The 15,113-nt window shown below is 39.0% G+C and overlaps 1 protein-coding gene across 11 annotated transcripts in view; it reads right to left on the bottom strand.

Moving 5' to 3' along the window:
• The window catches only part of MAST4 (microtubule associated serine/threonine kinase family member 4), a gene marked incomplete at its 5' end in the record, with an annotated part of 211,650 nt that overhangs the window by 43,964 nt on the left and 152,573 nt on the right, over nucleotides 1–15,113 (bottom strand). For all 11 annotated transcript variants that reach the window (XM_082191834.1, XM_082191838.1, XM_082191837.1 and 8 more), the window contains 6 exons: nucleotides 304–371; nucleotides 4,406–4,538; nucleotides 6,643–6,744; nucleotides 9,886–10,095; nucleotides 11,596–11,671; nucleotides 13,746–13,903. In XM_082191834.1, the coding sequence (XP_082047960.1) occupies nucleotides 304–371; nucleotides 4,406–4,538; nucleotides 6,643–6,744; nucleotides 9,886–10,095; nucleotides 11,596–11,671; nucleotides 13,746–13,903 (747 nt within the window). The remainder of the gene's footprint in view (nucleotides 1–303; nucleotides 372–4,405; nucleotides 4,539–6,642; nucleotides 6,745–9,885; nucleotides 10,096–11,595; nucleotides 11,672–13,745; nucleotides 13,904–15,113) is intronic.

Here is a 15,113-nt window from a genome sequence, read left to right as displayed (position 1 = left end):
ACCATTCTCTTCTATTTTGCAAAATGCACAAATTACTTATTTTTATTTCTTATATTACTATAAAGCAAAAATAATATTGTCAAAAAAGAGTGGTCTTTGACTACAACTAAATACATGAATAAGAGAATAAAGAAAGTAACCCTCCAAACTAATTTCTCATATAATTGCTACATTTATATTGATTACTAAAGACAAATAGGATGTAGGCTGCACATTATAAGATAATGAAATGAAACAATACAGCCAACTGTTTATTTTGAACGCATTATAAGAAAACATAGGCCAATGTAGCAAAAGACTTACACTAACTGATTCATCAGTTTCTGGAGTTGCTGCAGTTCCACTGTCATAGTTTGCTAGCTGGGCTATTTCTACAATATAAAAACAAAGTACACTATATTTTAAGAGTACAGTTTGAATATTTATTAAAATAATGGGCTAAAAGACAGAGGGTGCAATGTTTTAACTGATACAGGGAAATACAATTTACTTAAGGCATAACACTTTTGAAGTTCAACTACATCTTCATTTAAATTGGGGTAAGAACTAATAATACAAAGTCACGCTAATGAAAGTAATAGTTAAAAAATGTATTTGTAGTGCCACCTCCCTGATAAAATTTTAAGGTGGCTGGAAAAGAGGAAATGGCAAAAATCTCCACCTTGCCCCATTTGTCCAGCACTAGTGTACTTCCACTGAGCACATATCAGGATCCAATCCATAGTATATACATGTCAATATTGGGCTATTGGCCTGACCCAGCAGGCTCTTCTTCTGTTCTTAAAGAGCCCGGTGGATCAGGCCAACAGTCCATCTAGTTCAGCATCCTGTTCTCACAGTGACTAAACAGTTGCCTATGGGAAACCAACAAGCAGGATTTGAGCACAAGAGCACTCTCCCCTCCTGTGGTTTTCAGCTGCCTCCAACGGTGGAGGCAAAGTATAGCCATCCTCACATCAGCTTTAAAAAATAAAACACAAAGGAAACCATCCCATAACAGCAAAAACCAATTCATAAACTAAACACACACACATGGAAGAAATCATTAATACAATCCAAGTCAAGAATGCATGTAGGTGTTTCTTTTAAATCAAAGCCAACAAGGCCACCTACAACAACAACAAAAAACTTTGTATTAGCTTTACTAGTAAGTTAGAAAATATGGGATTTTCTCATGGAAGTGCTGAGAGTGAGTTTTCCCATCCGCTTTTTTTGGCTTGGCAAGACCTAAGCCATTAATGTACTTTGACAACCTTCTCAATCCAAAAATTATATTCATAAATAAGAAAATTAAAATGGTTCCGTTTTAAACATTACTTTTGCAAAATAACCATTATCTGAGAAACACACATTATTTGTAAACAGTAGGTAGTAATGGAATGAAACCACGAGTCAGCTTTTGAAGCAGGAAGTTAAGGAACCATTTTGCAATGCCTGAAGACATTTTTTAAAACTCATCTAAATACCATTAAACATCTGCTTTTTTATTCCATTGATTTAAACCATTTCTAAAGACTCATGATTCAAAAAGGTAAAGATGGTAATTTAAAAGCCATGGGGAAACATTTCTCCCCAGGGAACATTTCTGAAATACAACAACCAGGCTCCAATAAATGATGAATCTGTTGTGCTATTGCTTTCAGTACAGTATAGGTTATCTGGCATTATCTTGAAGTACTGCATGCATCATTTCACTTGAAGAAAAGATACTTTAGAAACTATAATAAAAAGGAGGAAAAACATAAAGGCTGAAATCCTAAGCACAATTACTGGAAAACAAATTTCATTGTCGTCTTAAGAGGCTCACTCGCTTACAACTGAAAATATATCCTTGTTATAAACTTGTTTTTATAAACTTAGTCAACTAGAGCTGACCTGATACTAACAATGAAGGTAAAAGGTAAAGGTAAAGGACCCCTGGATGGTTAAGTCCAGTCAAAGGCGACTATGGGGTGTGGCGCTCATCTTGCTTTCAGGAGCCAGCGTTTGTCCACAGACAGCTTTCTGGATCATATGGCCAGCATGACTAAACCACTTCTGGTGCAACAGAGCACCGTGATGGAAACCAGAGCGCACAGAAACGCTGTTTATCTTCCCGCCACAGCGGTACCTATTTATCTATTTGCACTGGCATGCTTTCTAACTGCTAGGTTGTCAGAAGCTGGGACAGAGCAACGGGAGTCTCCCCTATAGTTTCATAGGGGAACTATACTTATTGAACTTTTATTTCAATGTGTCTGAATTTACATACCACTGAAATTATTAACAAGCTTCAAAATCTGCAGATGGGATCGCATGTTTCTTTAGATAAGTTTCAGAACTATGCAACAGAAAGCACCACTGCATGCTAACGTTGTTGTAACATGCATACCGTATTTTTCACCCTATAGGACGCACTTTTTCCCCTCCAGAAATGAAGGGGAAATGTGTGTGCATCCTATGGGGAGAATGCAGGCTTCAGGAAGCTATCCACAAGCCTTGGGAGCCCGCAGGAGTTCCCGCCGGGCTCCCAAGGCTTGCAGACAGCAGCCTGCAGCCCGAAACCTGGGGAGCGCGCCGGGCTCCCATAGCTTGCGGAGAGCTGCCTGCATCCCAAAGCCTGGGGCACGCGCCCCGGGCTTCGGGCAGATACCCGCAAGCCTGGGGAGAACCGGCCGCGACTTCCCACCAGGCTCTCTAGGCTTGCAGATAGCAGCCTGTTCTGGGGGCTGGGGAAGCTTTTTTTCTTTATTTTTTTTTCTTTATTTCCGCCCCCCAAAACTAGGTTCGCCCTATGGGCCGGTGCGCCCTATGGGCCGGAGCGCCCTATGGGGCGAAAAATACGGTAATTACAGTACAATCCTATTCAAAGTCCAATTTTGTTTATATGGTTTTAACATTAAAAAGGCAAGTGGGCTTAAATCACTGTTTGATTAGCCTGGAGAAATGAAACCTTGCAATAAATTAACTATGTGGCTAAATTATTTAAGAATCTGTACGCAAACAGGTAACTGCATGTTTTTGCGGGGAAGCCAAGCTGTCCTCAAGGGACGTGGGTGGCGCTGTGGGTAAAACCTCAGTGCCTAGGACTTGCCACTCGTATGGTCGGCGGTTCGAATCCCCGCGGTGGGGTGAGCTCCCGTCTTTCAGTCCCAGCTCCTGCCCACCTAGCAGTTCGAAAGCACCCCCAAGTGCAAGTAGATAAATAGGTACCGCTTTATAGCGGGAAGGTAAACGGCGTTTCCGTGTGCTGCTCTGGTGCTGGCTCACCAGAGCAGCTTCGTCACGCTGGCCACATGACCCGGAAGTGTCTCCGGACAGCGCAGGCTCCCGGCCTCTTAAGTGAGATGAGCGCACAACCCTAGAGTCGGACCCGACTGGCCCGTACGGGCAGGGGTACCTTTACCTTTACCTTTACAAGCTGTCCTCATCCTTCAAAAATACTAAAGAATACTAAAGAAGGTCAATAAGTGGTGTATTTCCATGTTCTATCTCCACGTGCCAACCAAAGGATTGTTTTAAACCAGGGCAATTTGCTATACTGATTTAAATAGGCAAGAAGACTAACCTAACTGTTTCCCATGGGAGGTTAATACATTTCCTAGAGAGGAATGCATGCCATATTTAACGTTTTGGTATAAAACTAAGTAGTCAATAGCAACCTAGGACCATAATCCAAAAGCTTTGGCCATGTAGTCTATATGTCTTTTGTTCTGAAGAATTGTATCTGCTTAGAGACAGATTTCTGTGTGGCTCGTTCTATATAAATACAAGGATAGAGAGTGTGATCACTTACTTAAATATAAGGCTGAAATTCTATGCACACTTACTTTATACCTCTGGACTGCCCTGAATTTTTCTTTTAAATCAGATTAACATACAAAAACCCATCTCAAAAGCGTTACTTTTATCTATGCTGCTACCCCCTTTACTACTGAGATTTGCCCAATGACTTCTTTCTGGTTCTCTGAGTGAATCATATTAAAATTATCCAGACTATCCAAGAATGTTTTGATATGCTCTAATATAACTTATATTCACATCATCCTTCGTTTATCCTGCCCTATGACTTGACCTCACCTGCAGCTGTCCCTGCTTTTCTCAAAACCATTAACGTCGCACCACAAATTTCCACCATGAAAACATTTAATGAGGGAAGGCATTGAGAAGCTCAGTCGTATCTTCCTTTATCAGCAATGCACCTCCTGAGATGAAAAATGAACTGGCTTTATCCTTTATCTTCCTTTTTCTTGCTAACAACTTGCTATTTTCTAACACTTGATAGATAAAATATTATATATTTTATTCCATGCTGTTTGTACATCATTATAAAGGTTGAAGTAAACTAGATAAAGAAAGTAGAACCAGCTAACATAATAAACTTGATTTAAGAGCTGTTTATTATTAGTCCATGGCATTCTTATACCTTCCAAAGGATCCTTATTCAATCCCAGTTGACTGATAATATATCTAGGAATGTCAGTTTTAATGCCCTGTCCCTCTTTTGCATGTCCTTCAGCAGCTTCAAGAAGATAGTAAAATTCCTCAGGATCAAATTCCTAAAAAGAAAAGAAAAATCACTGCAGAGATCTTCTGTGTTTACTTAATTTGTTTGCAAGTCATTAAGATGCCTTTCTTATGGTAACAATCTTGATGCATAGCATCCCCACACGCTACAAACACCACCACTGCCACAACCATTGTGGAATGGCTTATCATTGCAATCAAAGGGAAAGAACAACAAAATCTAAACTTTAGAGAGTGTACAAATTCCTCTTATTTCAGTTTTATTCTAGCAGATTTCACATTATTTCCCTTTTGCAATTCAAATGTTTCCGTTCATATATATTTGTGTACCGTGCACAGCTAGTTCTATTGTTTGGGGCAATGGCTAAATGTAGACTGACTGAAGGCAGCTTTATTGATTACAGCTTGCCAGAGTTTTGCAACGATCCAAACACGGAGCAACCTGTTTGTTGGCTGACGTTGCTGCCCCTGTCACCATCCCGAGTGTAAATCTTCAGGGAGTTTTCTGACTCCTAAGCCTACTATGGCCCCTTCTGAGGGTTCTGTGAGCAACCTGGGTATGTTGTGGCCAAAAGCAGCTCTCCAACCTGGGGCCATCGTGTGACTCCCGCAAGACTTCTTATGGTGATCCTCCTCAGTCCTGCCTCTCCTCAATGCTCACAACAAACATGGTGACAAGTTAAAGTTCTATTAGCACCTATGACTGATTACTGATATGGGGAAGGCAAAATCCTTTCAGTGCCAAAGCCAGCTGTAGACACACACTCTCTCTCTCCTCCACAAACCCCCACCTAATCATTTTGTGATGGCACTGATGTATTGAAGGTGATTTATTGTTCCCCATTTTTATCAGTCTGTTTCATCAAAACCACCTCTCCTTCTCTCTTTCAAAACAGAAGACAGTCCAAAAATGGAAGTGCATACAAGACTCCTTAAAGGGATATCTGTGACAGCAGTCGACGCTGATGTGCACTGGGTAAGAGCCACCTAACAGCTGATGCAAAATTTCTTTGCTCCTTATACACCCCCATCATGCTCCCACTTACTTGCCTTTTTCTAAAACGTTGTAACCTTTCCTCATATGATTTAAGTCTCTTCCAGCTATACTGAATTGCTTTTTCATTTTGTTTATTTGTATTTGTACTTCCATTATTTTTATTGCACTGCTTTGTTTGAATTACTTTGATAACAATTGTAAAATAACAACTACTAGTGCTACCACTACTATTACTACTACTAGAGGCCATAATGGTTATGCAACACCTTTTTTTCTACTGCCCCCACCCCACATAAATGGGTGCGGCAGGGAAATCTCTAGACCCCATTTCATCCCCAATTACATTGTGAGGAAAATACTCGTGCCTAATAAACTTGGAACAAATCTGATTTTATATAGTATTTGTTTGGGACATTTAGCAAACATCCATTAAAATAATCTGATTTAAATGGACCCATTCCAAACCAGACCACTAGAGAATTCACCTATTGCTACTAATAAGCTTTCCTCACCATGACCCTCATCCCAAACACCTATAAATACATGAAGTGATAAGCCACTTGGAGCTTAGTAAAATATGAGGCTGGCTGCAATCTTTTTCCACGGTAAGCAACTGATTTCACGGAGACCTGCAGAGTGTCTCCCAAACAGGTATATATATAATCATTACTCTAAAATGTAAGAGCATGGACTTCTGGCATACAGGTAATAATACACAGAAACCTATGCTTGTGAAGAAATAAAACCTTAACTTTGAAAATGACAAAAGATAAACAAAGGGTGTAAAAACACTACACACCTACCAGCCAAAACACTATCTTTCAATAAACCAATAGAGTGGATAAAGCAGAACATATGCATTCAATCCACAGACCACATGGTTCAAACATTTGCATTCTATTTTCCTAGCTTTCACTCACTTGCTCCCAGAGATCAAGAAAGGCAAATAAAAAACAATTTCACCACTATTGAATGCTTACACAGTATCCCAATCTATGACTGCAATTCGTTGTTGGGGGGGTGGGGCATACTAAAAATGTACTAAAAGCAACAATATTGAATGAAAAGCGCTCATTCATTGGAGCCCTTCCACTGACCTTCAACAGCAACCCAACTGATTAAAATAAGCATAATCTTACCAAACATTCCAGTAAGCGAGCAGGACGTGCTATGACAATAAGAATCTTTCGAACGAGCTGCTTAATAAATGCCAGTTCTCCGCTTTCTGATCGTTCTTGGGCCTGATAAAGAAAAAGAGACTTGATGTTATATACGGACATAGAGAAAGAATTAATATGACAAACCAAACGTAATACAGTGAAATGAACTGTATATTCTTCCAACACAATCATTTCTACAGTCACATGGGTTACCATCTCAACATAGCCACCATGTTGACACAAGTAATACCAATGCCTCTGTTGTTAAATGCATGACCTGAATCTTGCCTTTGCTATGTGCATCTTAGGGTGAACATCTGTCCAACTGTATACATGTGGTAGAAATATGAACTCAGTTCATTAAGAATCACTGCTGGAATAGCATAGGTGCTGGATTAAAGATTTTTTTTATTAAAAAAACAAACCCCAACACTGTATGTTTATGTGCTCACAGATTATGTTTAGCAAAGCAATCTATGGATGGAATCTTGCTTCTGCACATGGACTGCCACTGCTGGATGAGAGCAAATTTCCTTAGCTATGAGCTGTGCAATCATCTGCCTTAGGAGTAAACATTTTACCTCTATCTGTGGAAGCAGCAGCAAATAAAATGTACATGGGGGAAAATAGCAGGTGAGTAATCTAAGCAGAATTACTGGGATGGCAAATTCAGTAGATGATCAGAAAAGAAATTGAAAGTATAATGTGAAAGAATGGGAACAAAAAGAGCACTTTTTTGAAGAAAGAAAAAGCTTGGGAAAGAAATTGCAAGAGGTTTTGTACTGCATTCCAAATTTCTTTCAAACTTTTTTTTGTCTAGTAACAAAGAATAGACTTCAGAGACCTAATGAATGCAAAGAAGCCATATGTTGCTTCTCCTGTCTGAAGGTTATTGACGCTCCTTTGTTCATATCGCAAAAAAGCCACTTCTTTGTCTGAATAATAGAAGCTGCAGGATAAAGTTCAAATTACATTCACAACTTATTCTCCAGTGTACTGGTAGATATCCACGAGTGTGAATCTGAATCAATCCAAGTTAGATGGTTGATTGCATTACTAGAGACTTACTTTTCAAAATATTTTTTTACTTGTGAGTTAAAATCCCATACATGTTAACTCTTAATTAAAACAATATGAAAAATTAAGTTCATGATAGTTTTTTTAAATACCTAGTAGTTTAAAGGCGGTATGTATAGCTTATTGCCTTTTATTGTATGGGAAATTTGAGAGAAGAAACGAAACGGGAGAAATGATTTTCACTATTCCAGTCTAGCAAACATTAGTATGTTGAATGCATTACTATTTGTATCAGATGCTTAAACCTGCAATACTAGGTGAGCTTGTGAACAAAAAGATCCCAGGAAAGTAAAAGGAGGTTGCTCCAAGAAAACATTAAACTCAAATTGACCTTGACCTTAATACAAATATGTCAGCTAAATCAAGCTGCTCAGATGCCTTGTGACTTCCCTTAGCCATGCAAAGCAATAACAATGTGCCAAGCAGCAGGAGACACAGCCATCCACTGAATGTCACAGCTGGGAACTGACAACAATTGCATCATCAGAAATCCAAAGTGTGTTCCCACAATTTAGTTCCAGCAAACAGCAGGCATTCCTGCAAGGATTTATGTTGAAATGAACACTATAAAGGTAGCAAAAATTGGAGTTTTCATACTTGGGAATAAAGGACACCTATATAAAAACCATAAAAGCACAGTTTGAGCTCAAAGATACTGTTTAAAAGTGTACTTAGGAATCAATTTTCTTATCAATAATTTAATGTTACCAAACATCGTGCAAACCCAAGCCTTTTTTTAAAAATTCCAAAATGTTCTTAAAAACTCCAGCATTATTCAAAAACCTTATTATTTTTGCTAACATTTTAATAGCACTTGACCATGGACAATTCAGAAATATTATTTCACGTTGTACTTGGACAGAAGGCATACCCAGGTCTGTGATACACTTAAACTACATGTAATAATTTTGCCTGTACTCATCTTCATCAAAATGTTCAATGATTTGTTAATACAGTAAACAAATTCACAGATAAGGACCAATGGTCTCTTCCCTCAAGCATGTAAACGACATCAGGTGCGATATACCTAAGCTGATTCATCTAAAATGGAGGTCTGCCTTCTGAACTAGGAGAACATGCTATAAGACAGGGGTCAGCAACCTAAGGCCCATGGGCCACAAGTAGCCCATGGGGGTTGTTTAACCAGCTGCCCGCTCGGTTGGCTCCCGTGCACCACACTAAACGAGCGCGGAGCAGAGCGGGGACTGCCTTCTGTGACGCTAGCCAGCTTCCCATTGGCTGCAGCCAATGGGAAGCTGCGCACGCCTCCTCCGCACCAGAAGGAGTGCCAGAAATAGTGTTTGCGCGTGCGTGCATGCAGCACACACACTCCAGCCCACTGCGGCATCTGCGGGACTGTGAACCAGCCCCAGCCACAAAAACTTCGCTGACCCCTTCTATAAAACATGTATCATGCATGCTGCCTTGGCCAAAGCATAAAAATCCACCTTATAAGGCTTAGAAAGATACTGGGACTAACCCATGTAGCCAACTGATTGACTTTCTGCAGAAGCACATGTAAGGAAAATGCTGCTGGAGCAGCTGCTGCTCTTGCTGAATGAGCAAAAATCTTGATGGGTGGAGGCAAATGAATGATGCAATTATACACTTGGAGCCACCTTGCCAACATGGTGGAGCGAAATATACTAAGAGGAAATCTGGCTGGTGGAAGGGCTTGGTACATGTAGTGCAGATTTTCAATGCCTTCTGCAAGTCTAATGAATTTCACATTCACATTCTTTTGTATAGCTTTTCCTTAACCACACAATTATTACTAGATTGGATAAAATTAGCCAAAATTATTAGACTGGACAAAATTAAACTTGGATATAATATTCCTTTTGTCTACGACAGAGGAGAGTATAAGACTATTTCATCTGAGGCAGAGAGGGACTGCCTAAGTTACATTCTAGGATAAAATAAGCTAGCTTTCAGATACTTCATAAACCAATTATATAGAGTCATATGCTTTAAGGTCCCTTAGACAACCGCAAAGGTCACTGAACTGACCAGACCCACTTAAAGAGCTGTACGTGTCTTATGTATTTATTTTTATAGGTCAGTTGCCATAACTATCTCCAGAGCTGCATTTTCTTCAACTAACGTATCTCAGCAATTTCTAAACCATATTTATGTGGTTCATACCTCTTGTAGGAGCTTATCCAATTTGTGCTGTAACTCAAAGAAGTATCGCGAGGTGATGAGGCCCTGATGAGATTTATCCAAGCAATCACGAGCCAGCTCAATGATCTGGTGGTGGGTGAAACTGAGAACTCCATCTGCCAAGGGAAGGACGTTATCAGGAGAGTAGTTGGTGATAATCTCCTGAAGCCGCTCTTCCATCTGAGCAGTAGCCTATCAAAATAAGTTTTATGGGTTTAATCAAGAAGCTATTAAACATACTTCAGATTTAAATTAAAATCCTTGCAAGACAAAATAGAAGTTTACTGAACCTGTAAACTTACTTGATTGATTGATTGATTGATTGATTGGATAGTTGCTTTATCTTGCCCAGGGCAACTCAAAGCAACTTACAACCAACCAACCAGGCAACAACCCCCACATAGGAGAATAAAGAAATGCATCAAAAAGAGACAATACATGTACTTTTGTAACCAAAGGAAATCTTTAATAAATTTATTTAAATATATAGCCTGCCCATTTCTAAAAAGGCCACAGATGGTGATCATATAGGCCATACATACTAGCCTGGCTTTCACGTTACATGAAAACATAGTTTAAAACCAACTATGGTTTAATGTGAACAAGCAATGTGCTTGTGCACGTTACTCAAAAGTTCTTGTGGCACTCCTCTCCTGTTTGTGCTGCTACCACACAGAGGGCAAAACCAGCCAGAGTCTGACTTGTCATGTAGTCCAAAGAAGGGACTTGTGGTTTGTTTCCTCCAAACAAACCACCAGAAGTAATCACTTTAGCTTGTTTTAGCTACAGTGCAGAAGGAGTGGGGAAAGAGTATCCTGCAAACTTTTGACCAGCATACAAAAGCACACTGCTCATTCACATCAAATCAGCTTCTTTTAAACTATGGTTTAATGTGGTGTGCAAACTGGGCTGTAGAAAGAGGTAAAATTTTATCCCTCTTTCAAACGACCTCGCATTTATTTAAGAGATTTATACTCTCTTTAGAGGAAATCCTCCACAAAATGGACTGTACCTTTTAAAGCACATAGTCAAGTCAGCGAAACAAACAACATTAAAACCACTAGCATAAAGCAGTAACAACCATACTCCAGTTAAATGCAGTTAACTCTCCAATGCACAAATCAAATGTTTTGAGAAAAGAAGGGTTTTTAAAACCTCCTTTTTAAATTTAAGACGTGGGTCTTCCTGAATGCTAGAGGAATTCCATTTCATAATTGTACAGCAATCAAAAAAACCCTGTTACTCTGATAATTCAATACTAATAATATCTACACTAAAAATAAACATATATTTCTAAAGCACACACTTGCAAAAGTTGCTTCCACAAAGTTATACATGCTGCTTCCACCAGGATTCCATGTATTTGCAAGGAACTATCTGGGTTGTGTGTCCTGTCATTGCATCTTACACTGCCAAAGAACCTTCTAGAAAGTTATGTACCCTGTGTAACTGTTACCATAAAACCAAAGCTTTTTGGAAAGCGACGAGAACTATAATGCAACTTTGGCATGATTGTTTCTGAGACAGATCAGCTGCAGATCAGCTGACAAATATTTTAAAGAATATTGTTGCTTTATGATAGCATTTTTGGCTTAAATTAATCTGATATACCAAATATAACAGAACACCTTTTTTTAGAACACAGATTTCTTATCAAGTCAGCTTTAGAATGCAGTGAATATTCATCTTTACCTTTGGGAATCTTTCTTTGTATACATGGTTCATCATAATGATTTCATGGTCACAGCAGGCAGGAGAACGTCCAGGGCTGCAAGTAAAGCAAAGCCAATCATCCCTTGGATCTTGTACTGAATGAACTGAAAATGAGGTCTATAATTTATGTACTCTCTTCTGTAGGCAGTCAGTATTATTATTACTACATGACAAAGGGGGCTGCAACAAAATGTGGCAGAGTGAAGAGGTCTTAGTCACTGTTGTAGTCTGTCTGCCATGCCTTCCTCTGCAATACTCCATTCTAGTCAACCCTCCAACCTGGTTTTCTGTCCTGTCCCCTGTACCTTGCCATGTCAGCCAGCTTGACCTCTGAACATGCTTTTTTGTAAACTGATAAAAACAATGTTTTCAAGAGCTGGGAGTCAGTCCACTCCCAGTTTCCAGAGGTGTAGGCATGTTAGTTTGCTGCAGCAAAATCAACAGTGTCTTGTGACATTTTAAGACTAACTTAAGACTAATTTGCTAGTCTGAGGGGCACAATATTTTTGAGCTCAGTCCTAAATACTGCAGATGCAAAAGGCTGCTTCCACCTTTCCCACTTTATAAGAAAAGGGGAACGAGCGAGTATGTATTTCCTAAGGCTAGGCACCTGATATCAAAATAATTTATGTGGGTTCTGAAACTTTATAAAGCAGGTTTACATGACCTGGGAAAACAGGTTCTAGTACACACATATCACTAAATCCTCATCAACTATCTTTAAAGTAGAATCTCTGCTCTGTTTTGTTAGGCCTACGGCCAAATTCTGTAAGATGTAATGTAATATAATGAAATATAATGTAATGTAGTTGCACTGTATTTTCATTGGGGGGCTGTGCAAAAGACACTGAATTTCAGGATAAGTATATATGTTGACTATTGGAGTTCCATTTTATGCAACAGAGCCTACTGACCTCTGAATAACAGGACCCAGTTGTGACTCTTGCACACCAGCTATGTCACTCTAGACAGGTTCTACCAGCTACTGTCCTCCTCCTACTTCATCCAGAATCTATTTGCTTATTGCATTTTGTCCCCTCTCAAGCCTCTACATGGCTAAGGGAAATTAAGGAGTGGGGGGTGGTACAAGAGGAGCCAAGTGCATATGTACATTAGACTGACTTGTTTACGCTGACACTAACACTACAACTCACTGTTTTTGCATATGGAGATGCTGTTTCATTAAATCTAGAGAGTGACCACAGCCTCCAGGATACATGCAACACAGTTCAGAATAAAATTTATCCTTCTCAGATAACTGGGAATCAGAAGAATGTAACATTTCAATCTATGGAGCTAAGGCAGGAAATGTCTGCAAGTTGTAGTTTCTGGAGACACTAGTTTTATATTAAACTAATACCTTAAATATTTTGATTTAGTTCTGAACAAATGAAAAGATCACCTATATTTCTTTCTCTTTGTTGACAAGCTTCACCTCTACTGAGAACAAGAGAACTTCAAACTCTTGAAAAGAGCAAACCTATCACCCTATAATTTGGTTTCTCAACAAGTAGTCTAATTCTCTACAGATTGTGAATGTAGCTTTTTTATTAATCACCATAATGTACTCAGAACTTTGGGAGAGGAAGAAATTTAAACTAAATACTTTTTGTGATGGTAGGAATTCTGAATAATTTATGTTGCCACGCAGCACATTTTCAATCATTTCAATAGATATACTGAGAACATTTTGAAGATTATTAAGCTAGGAAGCAACTGAAATGAAAATTATAAACTTAATTGTGAAGGTCATGATTTCACATTTCTAAGGGCAAGGCTAGTGGAAGACCATTTGAAAACTAATGTGCATTTTTTAAAAAAGCATAAGACACAATTAGCTCTATATTTTACTACAATTCAAACATTAGTACAAGCACACACACAAAAAATTTACCATTTTATCCAGACTTTCCCTGACACACAATTTTGGACCCTGTTGTATATTTTGAATCTCTGTATTTATTGTATTGCCTTACTGTTTTTCATGTTTTACATTAAGAGATTTAGAAATGCTTTTAAACAAGGTAACAAAATATAAAACAATGTTATAGTAACGTGCATAAAAAGTATAGTTTCTCATGAGTTTCCACATGAAGGTATCATTTCAATTTCCTGGCAGGTCAACCCACCTCAGGCTTCTGGATCGCGGCCGCATTTGAGTGGTCCTACATCTATTATCACTGGCAATGCTTTCAGTGGCACAGAAATGTTTAGACAAAAAATGTAGTTCGTCTGGAGTTGGTTGGTATGGTAACTGGTGCAACTTCTCTTGGGAGGAACAGGATGACTGCAATAAACGTGTGGAAGATAAATTCGTACCATAACCCTAAAGTCATGTTAAACATTTGTATGGATTGTACACAGAATAACTTCCTTATTCCTAAACTTTCTGAACACAGAAAATAAAAATGCAACCTTAATAGATTATAGAAGCAATAACATCATGCAAACACTTTATATGCATCTGTACAGATACAGCCTTGCAATTTCAAGGACCCTTCCTGTGTATTCTCTCAGCCCTTGGATTTAAAACAGACAAAACTGCTAAGCATATGTATGAAAATAGTATAACATGATCATCCATTAACTACCGCTATCCTTTTTTATTTGCTGTGCTGTAATGCAACTTTAAAGATAATTTGGTGCAGAAGGTGACTTATCAAGATGATGCGTTGGAAAGTTACAGAAGCAATTTTCAGAAGCAATTTTGAGGAAGGCTTATAGCACAGTGGTAGAGCACCTCCTTTGCATATGAAAAGTCCCAGGTTCAACCCCTGGTGTTTCCCATGTAGAGCTGGGAATAACTCCTACTGGAAACCTCCAAATGCTGCTGTCAGTGAGGGTCAACGTTACTGAGCTTGATGGACTGGCTTGGTATAAGGAAGCTTTCTATATTCCTATGTTCCAGAATCACTCCACTTAATACACTGTCCTACATGGATATTTATTTTGGTGTAGTAAAGAGGCACATTTGCTTTGCAGAAGGAACACATGATGGGGAACAACAGTTAGTTTCCTTCTAACAGGTTGCTGCTGCTTCTAAATCCTGAGGCAGCAACACTTCACCTTTCTGGAGAAATGCCTTACTGAAATTTCCTATCCAGTCTCCAAGCATGTGTTCAGTCAATTATTCAGATTCACAAAGCAAACATCTGTATAAATCTTGAAGACCAAAATAGTTGCTTGCTTGAATATTACTATGAATAGATTTTCTTTTGAAATACTATCCTCTTTGTTTAAAACCTAGGATGAAAAAGCAATGAGCAAAGGAGTTTTCTATTAATTTTACCTTACCTATGCTTACATACAATCCTTAAGTTAAGTGATTTGTGCTGACAGCTTCAGACTGATCAGTTAAGAACAGGCATAGGCAAACTCAGCCCTCCAGATGTTTTGGGACTACAATTCCCATCATCCCTAGCTAACAGGACCAGTGGTCAGGGATGATGGGAATTGCAGTCCCAAAATATCTGGAGGGCCAAGCTTGCCTATGCCTG

The sequence above is a fragment of the Podarcis vaucheri genome, assembly GCF_965113315.1.
Source record: "Podarcis vaucheri genome assembly, chromosome: 11".
NCBI lineage: Eukaryota > Metazoa > Chordata > Lepidosauria > Squamata > Lacertidae > Podarcis > Podarcis vaucheri.
The sequence above is the reverse complement of the archived record's forward strand: the minus strand, read 5'-3'. Positions and strand labels throughout refer to the sequence as shown.